The sequence below is a fragment of the Phytophthora cinnamomi genome (assembly GCF_018691715.1).
Source record: "Phytophthora cinnamomi strain GKB4 chromosome Unknown Contig5, whole genome shotgun sequence".
NCBI lineage: Eukaryota > Oomycota > Peronosporomycetes > Peronosporales > Peronosporaceae > Phytophthora > Phytophthora cinnamomi.
In genome coordinates, this window is record NW_027150938.1 from 226,855 (window position 1) to 245,553 (window position 18,699).

General features: G+C 52.2%; 4 protein-coding genes across 4 annotated transcripts; 2 read left to right on the top strand and 2 right to left on the bottom strand.

Moving 5' to 3' along the window:
- Positions 1-292: 292 nt before the first annotated feature.
- On the top strand, positions 293-1,360 carry IUM83_09717 (NADP-dependent alcohol dehydrogenase C 2; the record flags this gene model as incomplete). Its single annotated transcript, XM_067934172.1, has 1 exon — positions 293-1,360. One exon carries the CDS (start codon positions 293-295, stop codon positions 1,358-1,360), a length of 1,068 nt encoding a protein of 355 aa, XP_067799442.1.
- Positions 1,361-1,725: 365 nt separating this feature from the next.
- Positions 1,726-2,057, top strand: IUM83_09718 (uncharacterized protein; the record flags this gene model as incomplete). The annotated part of the gene is made up of 2 exons (XM_067934173.1): positions 1,726-1,950; positions 2,049-2,057. 2 exons carry the CDS (start codon positions 1,726-1,728, stop codon positions 2,055-2,057), a joined length of 234 nt encoding a protein of 77 aa, XP_067799409.1.
- Positions 2,058-11,216: 9,159 nt separating this feature from the next.
- On the bottom strand, positions 11,217-12,146 carry IUM83_09719 (ABC transporter G family member 31; the record flags this gene model as incomplete). The annotated part of the gene is made up of 1 exon (XM_067934174.1): positions 11,217-12,146. The coding sequence occupies one exon, from the start codon at positions 12,144-12,146 to the stop codon at positions 11,217-11,219; it is 930 nt and encodes a 309-aa protein (XP_067799408.1).
- Positions 12,147-17,622: 5,476 nt separating this feature from the next.
- IUM83_09720 (uncharacterized protein) lies at positions 17,623-18,419 on the bottom strand (the record flags this gene model as incomplete). Its single annotated transcript, XM_067934175.1, has 2 exons — positions 17,623-17,952; positions 18,321-18,419. The coding sequence occupies 2 exons, from the start codon at positions 18,417-18,419 to the stop codon at positions 17,623-17,625; spliced, it is 429 nt and encodes a 142-aa protein (XP_067799300.1).
- Between the last annotated feature and the right edge of the window lie 280 nt (positions 18,420-18,699).

Genomic DNA, 18,699 nt, shown 5'->3' on the forward strand with positions numbered 1-18,699 from the left:
AAGTGTTTGAACGGCTTTCAATGAACGCAAGTTGTAAGCGGACACGTCTACAGAAATTCGAAGACGTATCGATGCGGCTGAGTGTGGTTGCTCTACCACCGCAGTCGTTGAACTGCGGACAACGTTGATGCAAACTCGTGTATCTGCACTGCATAATCAAAGTCGAACATCCCTCTCTCCGATTATGCAGGTCATGTTGTATTTCTGACCGCCTAGGGATGCCAACCACGACGCTCACTTTGCGATTTGCCAACTTCGAAGCACCAAGGCTACTACCACTACAGCAACAACCATGTCGACCGCCCCGAGAACTGTGCACGCCTACGCCGCCTTTGGCAAGAACGAGGAAGTCAGGCGTTGGGAGTACCAGTCTCGCCCGCTTGGCCCCGAGGACGTGGAGATCAAGATCTCGCACTGCGGTATCTGCGGCTCGGATCTGCACACCATTGAGAGCGGTTGGAGACCTACGACGTACCCGTGTGTTGTTGGCCATGAAATCGTTGGTGAGGTCACCCTTGCTGGAGACGAGGTGAAGGGCTTGAAGGTCGGCGACCGCGTGGGCGTCGGCGCTCAAGCTTGGGCCTGCCTGAACAAGGACCCCGCGGCCCCCTGCAAGGAGTGCGCCACTGGTGACGACGCTTACTGCAAGCGCAAGGTCGGGACATACAATTCGACTTACAAGAACGACGGCGCTAACTCGTACGGTGGCTACGCCGACTACGTGCGCGTGACTCACGAGTACGCTTTCAAGATCCCGGACAACCTCCCGTCGGACGTGGCCGCGCCGCTACTGTGCGCCGGTACGACGGTGTTCACGCCGTTGAAGGAGGCTGATGTGAAGCCGGGCAAGCGCGTAGGTGTCGTGGGCATTGGTGGTCTGGGCCACCTCGGCATCCAATTCGCGAAGGCTATGGGCGCCGACGCCGTCGTTGCTTTCTCCCGCTCGGCCAACAAGGAGGACGAGGTGCGTGCTCTGGGCGCCACGGAGTTCGTCGTGTACACGGACGAGAAGCAGGCCGCTGCTGCGGAGGGGTCAGTTGACGTGTTGCTGATCTGCGCCAACGCTGACAACATGCCGTACACGCTGTTCCTGAGCTTCTTGGCCGTGCGCGGCTCGTGCATCATGGTAGGTCTGCCCAACGACGATGTCAAGTTCAACGCGTTCGGCGTGGTGGGCAAGGGCGCCAAGTTCGTGGGCAGCAACATCGGCAGCATCCAGGACATCAAGGACATGCTGGAGGTGGCGTCCAAGAAGAACGTGCGCGCGGTGATCCAGAAGCTGCCGATGGCCAAGGTGAACGAGGGCATCAAAATGGTGCGCGACGGCACGGTTCGCTATCGCGTGGTGCTCGAGAACTAAGCGCTACGAATGGGGTAGAGCGCATCGTTAATGTATGTGCTTCGCTTTAATGCACGAGTGATGGTTAGGAGTGGTGGCCAACTTCAACTTGCCACAATGCAGGACTGGCAGTGACAAATTGACAAGGGTGTCAGAAACGAGAGATCCAGGAAGGCCCCCACCGATGTTGGCGGCGCGGCGCGTTGGCGTCGGCGCTCGGGCCCCGCGGCCCATGTCAGTTGTCAGCCCAGTTCAAGTCTCTGCACTGCTTGCCGCCCCGTTTCCGTGTTGCAAGTCGAGTGTTCCGCCCACCTCAAACCAATCTGCATTATCTCCCCGTCTCTAGTCGATTCTTCTCGCAGCTGCCGAAACGCAAACCCCACGTGATGACCCAGACGAACGTTGCGACGGCCAGAGACTACAAGACGATCCTGCAATGCGCTCCGGACGACGCGGGCCTGGCTCGAGTGATCTTCAAAGACATCCAGGACGACGTCGGCGCGACGCTCACCCGGTCCTTAGCAGGTGCCATCGCCTTCGCTCTGCTAAAGGAAGGGTCAGTAGGGGAAAGCGTGGAGGTGCTCGACTATGCACGGGACAAGGGCGTGCAGGTACACCCCAAGCTGTACGGAAATGCTTTTGGCGTGAGTTCGCGCGAGAGGGATAACGGTTGTATTCTGCGTTTATGAGATGCTATGCGGGCTAATAGTGGGTGTGAACGCCGCCCAAGGCAATTCACATCTGCGCTGGTGGCGGCTGTTCACTTGAAGCAGGAGAAGTGTGTGTTTGAGATCCTCAGTGAAGTGAAAGCCGAGGAAGTGAAACATAACAAGATGTGCGAACTTGTTGTTGGAGCCGGGTGCCAAACCAAACAACACGATCTTGCATTAAGAATTGGGCTACATGCACGCAAGCGGCGTCGACTGCGCGATTGGTACCATAATACTATTCGACTGGCATTCAAGTCGGGCAAGTATGGTCTGCCCAACGCGACACATAGCCATAAACGTGCTTAGAACTTGATCATGCAAATCAGCCTTATCCAGTGACATAATGTGACCTCTGTACGCTTTAGTCGGGTCGATTCCGTGCTCTTTCATCAGAAGCAATAACTCCAGAGCAAGCCCGAAGAGTGTTTGTCGTTGAAGTGGGTGCGAGTGTTGGTCCTGTCGAGAAGCGCGGTAGTTGTGGTCGATGTGCGGGGTAGACGGTTTATTTAATACTGAATTGCTACTGCTAGCCTAACATGCATGCCTCGCTGTGCTCCTACGCGAGCACAGGGCTCTCTTTGCGTATTTCTGGGGTTTTCCTTGACTATATGCTACCCTGCGTCTTTTTGTTTTCTTTTCATTTCTTTTCTACTAAATGCATGTTCCATGTTTCTTTTTCATGTTTTTCCTACAAAATGCATGTTCACTGTGACGGCTGACCCTCTCGGGTAGCTGCCACAGGAACTTCAAGCCTCTAGCCGCGAGCAAGCAAGCCAGAGTCTTTGCGCCGTATCGCTCTGGCTTGCTTGCTCAGCAGGCCAGAGGTGGGCCTGACATCTCCCCCTGGTTGACTTCGCGTTGGCGGAGTCGATACCCATCCAGGAGTTGACGCCAATGCGAAACGTGCTTGATCTGCGCTTCGCTTTCCCAGGTTGCCTCATGCTCCGGCAACCCATGCCACTTCACGAGCCATTGACGTTTGCGACGTCTAGTTCGTTTCTTGAGCAGCTTCTCCACAGTGTAGAGTTCTTCTCCAGTGTCCTCGTCCAAGATTAGAGGTACAGCCTTCGGAATCGGTCGATTCGGAAAATCCTCACGGTTCGTTTGGTAATGGGGCAGTAACTCCACGTTGAATGTCGGATTAAGACGTTTCATCGTGCGCGGAAGTATCAACTTCGCCACGTTGTCGTTCACCATAAGTTCAATCACGAACGGTCCAACCTTCTTAGCCGCTAATTTCGCTTTCTTCAATTCCGTGTTCTTGTTTACGGTTTTCAGCGGTAAGTTCTTCGTGTCGAGCAGCACTAAGTCACCTCTTTTAAAGACAATTTGTCTGCGCTTGCGATCGTAGTACTCCTTTTGTCTTGCTTGAGCTTCTTCCAAATTCTTCTGAGCACGTTCTACGATCTCCTGTCGCTCCTTCGCAAAGTTCTTCGCGAACTCCGCGAGCGTCACGTCATTCTCCGATTGCAGCAGGTCTTTCAACTCCTCTGCCACAATGTTTGACACCTTACGTCCTGTGTCAAGTTCGAATGGCGCAAACTTCGTAGACGCGTTGACGAGGGTCGAATGCGCATATTCGATAGTCCCTAGGTGCTTAACCCAATCGTCACCGTGATACGAGATCATACATCTCAATGCATCTTCGAGCACGAGGTTCTGGCGCTCTGTCTGGCCATCTGCCTGAGCTCGGTGCGCAGTTGTCATGCTGAGTTTGATACCCATCAACTTCATCAATGACTTCCAAAAGTCCGAGATGAACTTTGAGTCGCGATCACTGATGATGACCTTCGGCAATCCGTGATGCCGAACAACTGCATCAAAGAACACTTTAGCCGTGTCCTTCGCGTCAGCTGTCGAATACGTTGGTGCATACTTCGCTCCCTTGGACAACTTGTCCACTGCAACTAGTATTGCATCAAACCCTTCCGACACTGGCAAACCCGTGATAAAATCCATTGACACCACTTCCCAGCATTCCTTTGGCACTGGTATCGGCATCAGTAGTCCTTTCTTCTTCTGGCTACTGGACTTCCATCGTGCACAAGTCTCACACGTGCGAACGTATTCCCTTACGTCGCGGTCCATAGTCGGCCAGTAGTACCATTGCGCTGCTTTCAGGTACGTGCGTCGACTTCCAGGATGCGCGGACGTCTTTCCATCATGAAATTCGATCATGACATTTGTGCGAAGCTCTTTTACCTTCGGCACACAAAGTCGGTAGACAGTTTCGCCTTTCGTCTGTTTGAAAAACAGAAGCCCATTGTGCTTGACGAACTTCTCCTTTCCTGCTCCATTAGACCACTGTTGCTTGAAAGCAGGGTCTGATTCGTATCCTTCCTGAAACGCTCTTTTCGTCTCAGGGACCAAGTGCGGACTTACAAAATGATAGTCGACGCTGTTGACTTGCTGCTGTGCTACGCCAATCGGGCGACCCTCCCCCCGTAAGTCGACATCGTCGAGTAACAGGCGAGTATCATCCGTTGACAAGTTGCGCAACACTGCAGACTTAATACGGTGGTCATGAACTGGTGCGGCATTCTTCGCGCATTCGTCGTCGCAGTCATGAACCGTATACGTCACATCCGGAAGAGGTGCTTCTTTCTCCTCTTCGTCTTCCAGTCCATCCGGTGGAGGCCGTGAGAGCGCATCCGCTACAACGTTCATCTTACCTCGCACATGATGCAAAGTAAACGTGTATTGCGAAAAGTGCGTCAAAAAGCGAGCCATCTTTGGTGACACTCGTGGGTGATGCAACATCCACGAACACGCTGCGTTATCCGTGTAGACGTCGAATGGGCGTCCACGCAGATAGTGTCTCCACTTCTCCGTAGCCACTTTGATAGCTAGTAGCTCCTTCTCATGCGTCGGCCATCCACGCTCATGTTTATCCAACTTCTTCGAATAGAAGGCAATCGGATGATCTGCTCCGTCATACTTCTGTGACAGAACTCCACCAATACAATGTCCTGACGCGTCCGTCGTCACGATAAACGGTCGCTCAAAGTCCGGCAACTTCAGCGTAGGCGCTTGCTGAAGTGCGAGCTTGAGATGCAAATACGCGTCCTCCACAGGCTTCGTCCAATTCCATGGGGCAACTCCCTTCGTCAAATCCCTCAACGGACGAGCAATCTCGGCAAAATCACAGATAAATCTGCGATAACATCCTGCCAAACCCAAGAAACTCAACAACTCCTTTCGATTCGTCGGAGTCGGATACTTGGCTATCGCTTCCGTTTTACGCGGATCAACGCTTACTCCTGCCTGCGAGACAACATGTCCTAGGAAAGCCACTTCGGACTGACCATACGAACACTTTGCCATGTCCGCAAAAAGCTTCTCGCGACGCAGTACCATACAAACTGCACGCAGATGCTCCACATGCTCCTCCATACTCTTCGAGAAGACGCAGATGTCATCGAGATACACGACGACAAATTCGTACTTGTCGAACAGCTTGTGCATGAGCCTGGACCATGTCCCTGGCATTTCAGCCACTCCCATGGGCGCTACACACCACTGATACGTTTCCTTGTGTGTTCGAAACGCAGTGTACGGACGACTTGACTTCACCACCAGCATTTGATGGTATCCCTGCGCAAGGTCGATCAACGTGTAGATGACACAACCTACCATCTTATCGAACAACTCCTCGATTAATGGCAACGGGATCTTGGCAATGACAGTCACGCTGTTGAGATAGCGGTAGTCGAACACCCAACGCAACGGAATCTTCAAATTGCCGCTACGCAACCATTCAGCCATTTTCGGCATTTGACCTGTGACTGGGTCCTTCTTCGGGATAGCGAAAATGTTCGAAACCCACGGCGAGTTCGACACTTCAATCCATCCTTTCTTCAACTTGTCTTTGACAAATTCTTCGAAAGCATCCTGTTCCATCTTCGACATGCGGAACGGTGCACGAGAGCTTGGCTGAGCCCCCTTCTTCAACGTCACTTCAAAGTTGACTTCACGCATCGGAGGCAATCCGTCTGGTAATTGCTCCGGAAACACATCCTTGAACTCCTTACCGACTACGTTGAAGATCGGTTCTGGAATTCCTTCCACTTCGGGCACAAGTTGTATCTTCACCCGAAACACCTGCTCATACTCGCCTTCCTTCAAGTTGTGCGAGAACGACGGTGCATCGACGTCGATGAATTACATCCGGTCAGGTATGACAACCTCCTCCTTTTGCCAATCCACTTGAGGGTTGTAGTCCTTAAACCACGGTTTCCCCAAAATGACGTCGTGCGACTCCGGCAACTTCCATTCCACGAACTCGATCGCTGGAAAGAAGTACCCATCCATGCTCACTGGCGCCTCCACGTGTTTGACATTCGTCGCCGGTGTTAACGTGCCGTCAAAGCGCTGAGCTTGAAGTCGTCTTGACAGAAGCACATTACTAGCCAAACCTGGCATAATCATGTTCGTGCTTGCACCCGTGTCCAACAGAATTCGGACATCTCTGCCATTGATGCGACCCTTCCTGATGAAAAGGTTACTCGTACGTTCGGACTTCACTGCGTTCACCTTCAAGGTCTCCGTTGTACTTGTTGGTTGCGATCCTTGCTGAACCAACTTCACTGGCTGCTTCTCATGCAACTCAGCTTCCTGCTCTGGCGGCGATCCGCACACACCAGACTCCAATTCCGGTTGCATCGCATGCAAACTCGGTTCTTCAACTGGCTGTAGTCCACACGAGCCAGCATCTTCCGTCATTTCTGACGCTGCAGTGACAGTCTCTTCCACTTGTACACGTGCCTTGTCCATGAATGCCTGTAACCCATCCGCTTGTTCCTGGATGTCAGCCACACTCATAGTCACGCGATCCATGACGACAGTATCCACCTGTTCGTCATCCTCGAGGACCATGTTCATCCTCGGCTTACGCCCTTGATTACTGCCCGAGTTGTTGTACTTCGGCACATTCCGCTTAGCCATTTGCGTCTGCTGCAGCTGTATCGGACATTGACGAGCCCGATGGGCGCTACTCCCGCACCGGAAACACAGGTTTCGGCGCATACATTCCTCCTTCGACGGTACCCTTACGTTGTCGATCTCCATCGGCACTGGTCCATCGTTGTTGCTCTTCGATCGTCTGTTGTCGTACGATCGGTACCTCGGTCTGTCGCGTGCTCCTTCCGAGCGTCCACGATGCGCGTGAGACCGGTCATAGTCGAGCGCTACGGTAATAGCGTCGGTCAACGTTGCACTCCTGCGATACTGGACTTCCTCCCGAATACTTGACGGCAGACCACGCAAGAAATACATGATCTTGTCCAGTTCGCTCATCTCCTTGACTTGAGTAATCAAGTGCCTGAACTTGCTGATATAATCGGGCAAGTCTCGACACTGACGCTCCTTCAAGTCATTCATCTGGTCCCGAAGACGTTCTTGCAGATCCGGAGGCACGAACTCTTCCTCCAGCTTCAAAAAGAAGTATTCCACACTCTTCACATCGTCCTTCTTGACGATGTGCCACTGCGCGGCTCCATACTTCAGCGATCCCGCTAACACAGCCAAAATGCGTCCACTCAACTTACTATCCTTACAGTCTATGCCCTTAGCTAAAACGTACTGCTCCACCTGCTCCCGGTATAGTTGGAACGATTCCTTGAGCGTCCCCCCGTAGCTGGGCATTTTTATCCCATCCAGCTTTAGTTGCGACAGCTGCCTTGACTTGCGCAGCTCGTCGATCAATTCTGTCTGCTTCTCCATGGCCACCAACATACTATGCATTAGTTGGGCCGGATCCGCCATCTTGAACACGCGAAAACTTCGTACTTTGTGTGTTCACCCTTGAAACTTGATACCGGTGGGAGCAATCTACTTTTAGGGGCACTGACTAAAAGAAAGTAAAAGAGAAAACCTGTTAAAGAAAATAACCTACGCTACTTCCTAAAATTGGCCGAGTTATGCGCTGTGGGAGGTCTTGGACTTCTTCGATGCCTTTGAAGAGGTCGATGACACGTGAGAGGTCGATGACGCGTGAGAGGTCGAGCGGTGACGGTTGTCGTCCTGGTCTTCGCTTCGCCAAAATTTTGCTGTGCCGGGCTACCAAGAACAAAAACTGACTAACCGGCTTCGAGACTTATAGTGCTCGATTTATATGCGGTGCAGTCTTTTGAGAACAGTAGCTACTTGGGCAAATGGGCTGTCACCGGGGCCAGATGCAAAACAAATTTGCACCACGGCTGCCCTCCAGTTATATCCCACGTCAGCGTACAATAGTAGATTGCCCTATTAATGTACCAATGTCTCCCCAACAGCTGGGTTGGTCACGCTGACGTGACACTTACACCTCAAGGTGAAAAAGCCTCCCCTTGAGTGCCGTGCAGCAGCGAGCCTTCCCCCCCCCGCAAGTGCTACCAGATGTCACGTTGGGCCCGAAGAGTGTTTGTCGTTGAAGTGGGTGCGAGTGTTGGTCCTGTCGAGAAGCGCGGTAGTTGTGGTCGATGTGCGGGGTAGACGGTTTATTTAATACTGAATTGCTACTGCTAGCCTAACATGCATGCCTCGCTGTGCTCCTACGCGAGCACAGGGCTCTCTTTGCGTATTTCTGGGGTTTTCCTTGACTATGTGCTACCCTGCGTCTTTTTGTTTTCTTTTCATTTCTTTTCTACTAAATGCATGTTCCATGTTTCTTTTTCATGTTTTTCCTACAAAATGCATGTTCACTGTGACGGCTGACCCTCTCGGGTAGCTGCCACAGGAACTTCAAGCCTCTGGCCGCGAGCAAGCAAGCCAGAGTCTTTGCGCCGCATCGCTCTGGCTTGCTTGCTCAGCAGGCCAGAGGTGGGCCTGACACTATGCGGAAAGTGGGGTGTGTCTGCGATGTAGACATGTATGGATCTGTTGTGACTTCAGCCGTGCAAGTGAAGAACCGTGAAGTGGTAATGTCGATCCTAGATGACATGGAGCAAAACGTGGACCTGTCGAAGACGCAACCTGAAGTCTATCTTCGTGCTGTAAGAGCAGCAGTCTGTTCTAACCAGCATCAGTTGGTATTGACATGTTTGATTTCATGGATCAAGCCGGCGTGAATGCATCTGCCGCATACGTTTCTGCCATCAAAACCGCGTTCGAGTCGAAGCAGTATGATTTTGTCTTCGACATCTTGCAGAAAATGCAAGAGAATGGAGTGGACGAGAAGGTGCGGTACAAACGCACAGTAATCTCATTCGCCAAAGTTGAATGCTATGATCACGTTTTGCGTCCATACGAGGCTATGCGCGAACTCGGCTATGAGCAGGAAGAAGCCGTGTGTACGGCTGCAATAATAGCAGCTATTAAAGTGGACAGATATGGTGATGTGCTTGGAACCTGCGATGAATCGGGTGGCAAGTTGAGTACCTCCACACGTTTGTACTCGTTTGCATTGGCGCAAGCTCGCGCAGCGAACAAGCAAGCCTTGGTTGTCAGCATCTTGAATCATATAAAGAATTCCCCCACTGCTGCGAGGAAGCCTTCAACTGCTGGAAAGATGGCCACCATTGCCGCGAAGAATTCCTCCCTAGCTAAAACTCGATCAGATGACACGGAAACAGTGCCTGAGATTCTGTCGGAGTACTTGAAGAATTAACCCGGCAGAGTTGATGCTCATAACGCGGTCAGGTTCAACCATTGCCTTCACTCTGGTGAACAAGGGATCGTTGGGCAGGAGCGTCGAGATGCTCAAGTATGCACAGGACAAGGAGGTGAACTTGCACCTCAAGATCTACAGGGCGGTCTTTGGTGTCGCCTCACGCGAGAGGGAGTACCCTCTCCTGCTGCGTGTGTGAGACGGTATGCCGACTAACGGCTATAGACGCCGGCCATGGCAGTACACAGCTACGCTGTCGGCTGTCCACTTGAAAAAGGAGAAGCGGGTGTTTGAGATCTTCAATGAAGTGAAAACCCACACGGTGAAAGACGACATGTACGAAATTATCCTAGGAGCCGCGTGCCAAATGAAGCAGCACAAGCTTGTGCTTGAGATTCTCGACTACATGCAAGCGAGCGGTGTGGATTCCACTGCCGGATACCAAAATACTCGTCGACCCGTGTTCAAGCTGGGCGGGCGAGTATGATTTCGGTCTGGAACTTTTGCGTCTGATGAAAAAGCACGGAATCGACCCGATTGAAGAGTACAAGTATCAAATCATCTCTTTGCACAAGGCTGATTTGCATGATCAAGTTCTAAGCACGTTTATGGCTATGCGGAAAGTGGGGTGTATATGCACGTGCGGAGCTATTATGGAGTCAGCTGTCCGAGTGAAGAACCGTAACTGGTGCTGTCAATCCTGGATGACATGAAGCAGAACGTGGACTTGTCGAAGACGAAAACTAAAGCCTTTCCCCGTGCTATAATATAAGAGCAGCAGTTTGGACAAACCAGCATCGGTTAGTGTTGGACATGATTGATTTCATGAATCGAGCTGGTGTGAAGACACTTGCACCCGTATACGTATCTGCTACCAGAACCGCTTTCAAGTCGAAGCAGTACGATTTGGTTTTTGATATTTTACAGAAGATGAAGGAGATTGAAGTGAGTGCAGGGGGGGGGGGGGTACCATCGCGTAGTGATGTCATTCAACGCTCTGACCAGCTTCTGCGTGCCTTCAAGGCTATGCGCGAATGCGGTTACGAATCGAATGAGTTGCTTGTCCAGACTGCTTTGCGGGCCGCTATTAAGTTGGAAAGACACGATGATGTCATTTCAATCTGCAATGACTAGAGTGGCAAAGCTTCCGCGTCTACGCGTTTAAACTCCCGTGCGTTGGAGCAAGCTTACGCTTCAAACAATCAACCTCTGGTCGACAGCATCTTGGATAACATAAAGAAGTCCACCACAGCTGCTTGAGCTTCGAGCTGTTTGCATTCAGGTGCTGCGGACACCCCGACAAGTTGACTGTGTTTGCATCTTTTTTTATGTGGTCACTCAAGCGGTTAGCGCTAGTCTAACTACCTAACGACTGCAGAGACCAAGCCCTCCAGGTGCTGTGTGTTTGCATCGTTCAACATAGGCTTACACCGTAGAAGTTTAACAAGATGTCCGCTTAGAAGAAAAACGATGGCTGTGAGGGTTTGCATTTATACTCGCACAAATGGGTTTCGCTGTCATGGAGATAAGCATATTTGTGTTGCAAATTTAACATGGAGAAGCGTATGCTACTCATTCGAGTTTATCGCTTCTGGTGGTTGATGAAGCGAATTGCCAGCAACCCCAGGAAGAGATAGAGTGCCGTGATCCCGACAAGAACACCGAAGTTGCGGGCGATTCTGTCGTGCTTCATACCAAAATGATCTTCCGTGTACTCTTTCAGTGTAGTATGACCCACCGTTACGGGTGCATTCGCCATCGGCTGGCAACCAAGCTGCGAGCCCACGTTGACGTAGGCCCCGGCGGCGTCATCCCACTGGGGAAGCTGGTCACAGTCGGCGAATACCAGAGCCACCATGGTGGAGAGTGGGTACTTGAGGGGCGAGATCTTGTACAACCACTTGTAGCCTGACGGGATCGCGTTCGCCGGCGGAGTGAACCCCATGAACATCATGAAGATGGCGTTGACCAAGTATCCAGCGACGATTGCCACTTCCTCCGTTGGGAAAACGAATGCCAACATTTGACCCTGATAAACTTGCATCAGCGTCATCATGGAGTATGCCAACCAGTACACGACAGCCGTGTCGAAGCCCTTGAAGCCCACGAGCGGGTAGAACACGACGGTAAAGAACAAACCGCTGGCAAATGAGTACGGAATCTCCACGATAGTCGCGCCCACGAAGTACCAGAAGGCATTGTACGTTTGGGACGCGCGCTCGCGGTAGAATGAGGCGCGGTCAGCGAAGACGACAGGAAGGACGCTTTCGAACGACACGAACGCGTTGAAGAGCGCAGCCATGTAGATCAGCCCCACTCCTGAATTCAAGCCCGAGTAGGTCGTGTATGTCGCGTCGACGAACACCAAGCCGAAGACGATTCCGAGGAACAGCGAGACAAGCATCCGCGTCAAGTTGTATGACGGAGTACGCCAGTAGGATCGAATGAAGCGCGTGACGACAAACTTCATTTGAGTGACCGAGTTGGCGGCACGCTTCTTGCCGAAGACCATTTCCGGTAGGTCTGGTGATGGGGTGGAGATGCCTTCCTTCGCCATACTTGCTACTAGCAGTTGCTTGTGTGGGCTCTCATTGAAGACTTTGACAAAATCCGTGGTAATCGATCCATTGCTCACGCCCGCGCCAATGCACTCCAACATCCAAGTGGCTGGGTTGTAGCCTGCAGGTAGTGGCACAACACCGGGGATCCCCTCGAAGTAGTCGATCAAGTTGCGGCAGTCGTCGCCCAAGTCGCCGAAGAAAACCGTCTCGCCGCCGCGCTTGAGCAGCAGCAAGCTGTCAAAAAAGGCGAACACGTCTGAGGACGGCTGATGAATCGTGCACACGATCGTGCGGCCTGAGTCCGCCACCTTGCGAACCCCGGTCATGATCAACTTCGCCGATCGGGCATCCAAACCACTTGTAGGCTCGTCCAAGAAAATGACACTGGGCTGTGCCGCAAGCTCCACGCCGATTGTCAGCCGCTTCATTTGCTCCATCGAACTGCCGCGGATGATTCTGTCCGCGATATCTTCCAGACCCAGAAGCTCAATGCACTCGTTGACCGAGTCGTACTTCTTGGTGTCGGATACGGAACTATCCATACGCAAGAAGGCGCTGAAGGTGAGCGCCTCCCGGAAGGTAGCAGCCTCCGTGTGCACATCCATCTGCTCGCAATAACCAGTGGAGCGGCGAATGGCCAAGTCGCTGGCCTCGTAGCCGTTCAAGAGGATCTTGCCCGTGATCTTGCCTCCAGTTTTTCGACCCGCGATCACATCCATCAACGTTGTTTTGCCGGCACCTGAGGAGCCCATGAGAGCCGTGATTGAGCCTGGAAGCGCGAAGCCGCTGATACCTTTGAGGAGATCCAGGGATTCCTTCGGGTTGTGTGGGTCCGGAACAGAGTACCGCAAGTCCTGGAAAGCCACTGTCACGGGTTCGACAACGTGCTTTTCGCGGCTATCAATCGTCACTGAACAATCATCCCCGGGCCGACCATGCTTGGGTGTTTCCGCCAGCGCGTACGAGTCGTTTTCCTCTGCTTCTGCTGACAAATCGACGTTCTCGGGTGCTTCGTAGCGGATGTATTCCAGCCCCAAATACGAGAGGAACATGAAAACGAAGTAGATTGCGGCCGTGTATAGAATGCCGTACAAAACCCACACCTTGTCTGTCTTCATGGCGAACAGCTGCAGATTGTACTCGCCCATTGTGACCCCGTAAGTCGCACAATAGTCAACAGCATCGTACACGCAGACATTGAAAGTGCTCGCTCGGTACTGATTAATGGCCAACGCTCGAAGACTCCAACTCATCGGACTAATCCAGTGCCCCCAGATCAGAAAATCCGGGATGTTGTCTTTCGTGACGATGAAGCCCGCAAAAATGATGAAGACCAAGAGTGACACAATGCCCAACGGTGCCGCAACGTTGGCATTGGGGCTGATCGCAGCCAGGAACGAGAACCACATCCCCATAGCCAGATTCGTAAAGAGGAGGACGATCTCGAAGATGATGAATCGCACGGCGTCTGCCTCAAACCCACAAATCCAGTACACCAGCACTCCGAAGACGATCGACTCGGCCAAGATCAGCGGGATCTGGCTGGCTGACGTGGCTAACACGTACGCCTTGGTGCTGAAGAAGTTTGCGCCGCGCTGCTTGTAGAAAATGTCTCGCTCAGCGATGTACGTAGGCACCTGTGACGACTGACCCATGGAGAGGAAGAGAATGGAGGCGAAGAGAACGCCCATGACAACTGAGGCATCGGTCGGCTTAAAGTCGTAGAAAACCGTCGAGTACAGCAGCCCCATGATCAAGATCATCAGGACTCGTCCTATGATGAAGGGTTTGTTCCGGTACAACACCATCACTTGGCGTCTGAGCAGCGTCTGCATGCTCTTCATGAACGATTGCTGAAACACGGGCACTTTATCCAGTCGCTCCTCCGCGATTTTCAGAGCGTTCGGATCGGTAGGTGATGTCACTTGGTCTACCATTTCTAGATGAATTCGTGACTGTCGAAAGTGCTCGGCGAAATCACAGGCGAGTCTCGGATGATTTTTCTGGTAAGTGTCCGTCTCGTAACGATACTGCTGCGATGTTCCCAGATCTAGCAAAAAGTCCGCGAGGTCACGTTCGGGAGGACAGGAGAATCCCAGCTCCTCAAAGTATTGCTGCACGAGACTGCAGGAGCCGTGATATATCACCTCTCCTTCGTTCAGGATCATCACGTCGTCGAAAAGAGCGAAGACCTCCGGCGACGGCTGAAGCAGCGCGATGACTACGGTCTTGTGAAGCTTCCTCGCGACGCTACGTTGGGTGTTGATGATGTCGAACGTCGCGGCGCTGTCGAGACCCGTGCTGATCTCGTCCATCAACATCACGCTCTTCATGCCAAACTCCATTTCCGCGGTTGTCACTCGCTTGCGTTCACCCCCAGAGACGCCGCGCGTCATCGCGTCGCCCACGATCGTGTCCTGGCAGTTGTGAAGCCCGAACTGCTCGACGACAACGCCAGGGTAGTTGGACGAAATCGCTCGCAGAGCTTCAACAGCTTCCAGATCCGCATGTTGGGGGTCGTTCTTGAGCTTCTCCTCCGCGCCACGCAAGAACTCGGCGCCTCCGACCGTGTGCGCGAACTCCAATGTCTCGTTCACAGTCAGCAGAGGATAATGCTTGTCGCGCTGGTTCACGTACGACACGATCTGAGGCAGACGGTTGAGAAGTGCTTCACGCGAGACCCCGTTGAAAGAGACGTCGCCCTCCACTGAGATGTTCTTCTTCATGGGGAACCGACCGCTGAGGATTTTCATGAGTGACGACTTGCCCGAGCCTGGCTGTCCCAGCAACAGCGTGATCTTCCCTGGCGCGAAGGCGCCGGTGACATTCTTCAGAATCTCCTTGCGCACGGTGTGCTTTCTCGACACGGAAAACATCTTGACGGTCTCGTTGAACATCGTCGGAAGCTCGTTCTTCGTTTCATTCTTGTCCGCGACGGTGATGTTGGCCGTGACCGACAGATTGTCGAAGTGGACATTCACTTCCGGTAGACTTCGACCCGTGGCTGCCTCCATCTTCGACGCGATCAAGTCGTGCAATGCTTCAGGACCTTTGGCCATGAGAGTTACGCCGGACTCGTAACCAAGTCTATTGGTGGTAGGGGGATCGTTTGGGTCGCCCATTCTTGAGTTCGTTGAACTGGTGCTTGGTGTCGGTGGGTGGGCTGCAAGTTTGGAAATGAGGTCGGATGAAGCACATCCTGCGTCGGGCAGCAGAGGCCTGCGCGCGAGAAATACCATCAAGCAACGACGGCTCGGCTTGGTATGCCAGAGGCTCCCTTGATGGTACGGTCTTCCGGTGACCGTACCATCAACAAGGATTAATCGCATTCTCCGACAGCTGGTTCGCAGTGTGTTGATGGCACGGCTCCATCGCATCATCAAGAAAGGTCGATGAGTCGAGAGGATCACGAAACCCACAGGCGATACATGTACAGAGGAGGATCGCTCGCTCTCACGCAAGCCTGTGTTGCAATCCGTCTTGGTCTAAGTAAAAATTCCGCAGCTCGTACCAAATCAATTCGCCTTCCCATTGGCTAAAAATGCGTACGTTGCTCAAAACAGGTTTCGGGTTTTATATTGTTCTGTACGGCGTTCTGAGTTGGGAGCGAGTTTTTTTTGGTGTGGTAATATGCTAATTCTACCCACATCACTACCGAGGCAAACTCACGCTGCCTCTTGCTGGAGGACTGCACACGGAGGTAGACAAGGTCAACATTGGTCCCTGTGTGATGGAGCTCACTTGTATGTGGCTTGCAGGACCACTACGAACCTCTCACCAGCTCGCAGTGTGTGAACCGCTATTACACGCCTAGAACTCGTTGGTGTTTGGGAACCAACTCCGGAGTCCATCTACTTGGGCTACAAAATCGTTCCGGCCGTACCCAATTCCTTGAGCAATTCTCGACACAATTTACTTCGACCAGGGCCTCAAGGCTTGTCGCGGCATGCAAATCGTCACGAACGATCTCACACGAACATGGCGACACGGCACACCGTGTAAACACCGTTGATGGTACACTACCGTTGACGGTACACTACCACACACAAACATTCCTACATGTACCTGTATACACACGGCTTCTTCCTGCTCATAGCCGGGTTCGCGCATAGCCTCGTATGGACGCAAAACGTGATCATAGCATTCAAGTTTGGCGAATGAGATTACTACAGGGGACCCGAAAATAATATTTATATTTATCATGGGCTTCGAGCCTGGATAAATTATGGCAAGTGTCGAGGCTGCACCAAACATACTTTATGACCTGCGCGCAAGAAGGTAAATAAATAATTGAGTAATTGGTGTCAATAAGAACACAGAGCCACAGCTTTTTCGCACATTCACGTGTATTGAATGAAGAGCGAAGTCACTAGTGCATGGCCTCATCAACCGTCTTGGCGTCCCAATAGGCAGCGTTTTCTCGTAAGAAAAGAATCATCTCCAAGGTGATTGGCATCAGACCATGACGTTCATGTCCGAACGTGATGCGAGCCACGCTGGTGTCACTACAAGAGGAAACACTGAAAGTGGTCTTGCAGAAGTTTGTAAAGGAACAGCAGAACGACTGGGTGGGCGCTGCAAGAAATAATTTAGGGTTTGATACACATAAAATTACCTGAAATAATGTAGCCCAACATAAATAACGGGCACATCTAGGCATGATTGAGAAAATAAATAACTTGCTGTTATTTATCAAAATTACTGCAGCGACAATATTATTTTCGGCGGCCCTGGATTACTATGCGTTTGTACCGCACCTTCTCGTCCACTCCATTCTCTTGCATTTTCTGCAAGATGCCGAAGACAAAATCATACTGCTTCGACTTGAACGCGGTTCTGATGGCAGAAACGTATGCGGCAGACGCATCCACGCCGGTTTGATCCATGAAATCAAACATGTCGAATACCAACTGATGCTGGTTTGTCCAAATTGCTGTCGTTACGACGACTGAAAAAAACTGCAGTTCGCGTCTTAGACAGGTCTAAGTTCTGTTTCGTATCATTCAGAATTGATAGCACCCGCTCCTGATTCTTCACTCGGACGGCTGACTCCACCGCAGCTACACCCCGCGTTTCGCATAGCTTCGAACACGCTCAAAAGTCGATCGTGCAAATGAACCTTGTGTGATGACAGCATCTGGCTTTTATTTATACTCCACCGTCGGTGGACCCCATGCTATTTCATCAGATGCAAAAGCTGGAAACGAAATCATACTCGCCTGACGTGAACGCCATTCGGATACTATGTCGGTACTCGGTAGAACATTCGACGCCGCGTACATGCATGTAGTTCAGTAGCCCACACACAAGTTCGTGTTGTTTGGTTCGGCACGCGGCTCCAACAACACGTTCGTACACTTCATCGCCTTTGACTTGGTTATCTATCCTTCATGTACTCGAGGATCTCAAACACTCGCTTTTCCTGCTTCAAGTGGACAGCCGCCACCAGCGCAGATGTGAATTGCCATGGACGGCGTCAAACTCACTATTAGCGCTCATAGCGTCCCACACAAGCAGCACGTCAGCGTATTGCTTTGCATAGGGGGTGTCATTTAAGGCCTTCGCGTAGAGGACGGGGTCCACATGCACCTTCCTCTCTCGAGCGTACTCGAGAACCTCCACACTCCCCCTCACTGATCCCTCCTTTAGCAGAGCGGAGGGGACGGTGGTTGCTGAGAAATTGGTGAGCGCCACGCCGCCGTCCTCTTGGATGTTCTTGAAGACCATTCGGGCCAGGTCCGCGTCGTCTTGTAGTCTCTGGCCGTCGTAACGTCCTTCTGGGTCATCACGTGGGGTTTGCATTTCGGTAGCTGCGAGAAGAATCGACTGGAGACGTGAAGAGACTGAAGGTTGATTTGAGGCGCCAAAGTGGAGTGGACACCTCGAACTGCAGCGGAAAAAGTGGAGTGCAGAGGCTTAAACTGGGCTATGGGCCGCGCCGGTGACGCCAACGCGCCGCCCCCCAACATCAGTGGGGGACCTTCCTGGATATTTCGTTTCTGACACCCTCCGTCAATTTGTCGCTCGAAATAGAGGCTGGTCCTGTATTATGGGATGTTGAAGCTGACAACCACTCCTAACCATCACTTGTGCATGTAAGCGAAAAGCACCACGCGATAGCGAACCGAGCCGTCGCGCACTATTTTGATGCCCTCGTTCACCTTGGCCATCGGCAGCTTCTGGATCACCGCACGCACGTTCTTCTTGGACGCCAGCCCCAACATGTCCTTGATGTCCTGATGTTGCTGCCCATGAACTTGGCACCCTTGTCCACCATTCAGACAGCCCAGGCTTGACCGCCGACGTCCACGTGGTCGCCGACCTTGATGCATTCGTAGATTATTTTGGGGGTCGTATTTGGGTCGGGTCGGGATTTATGGTCGGGTGTTTTTCCCGACCTAAACCACCGACCCCGACCGAACAAGCTTTTCAGCTAAATCTATTCCTGCTGAACATGCAAACGCTGGCGGCAGCTCAATAGAGTGCTCTAGCAAGCAGTGCACT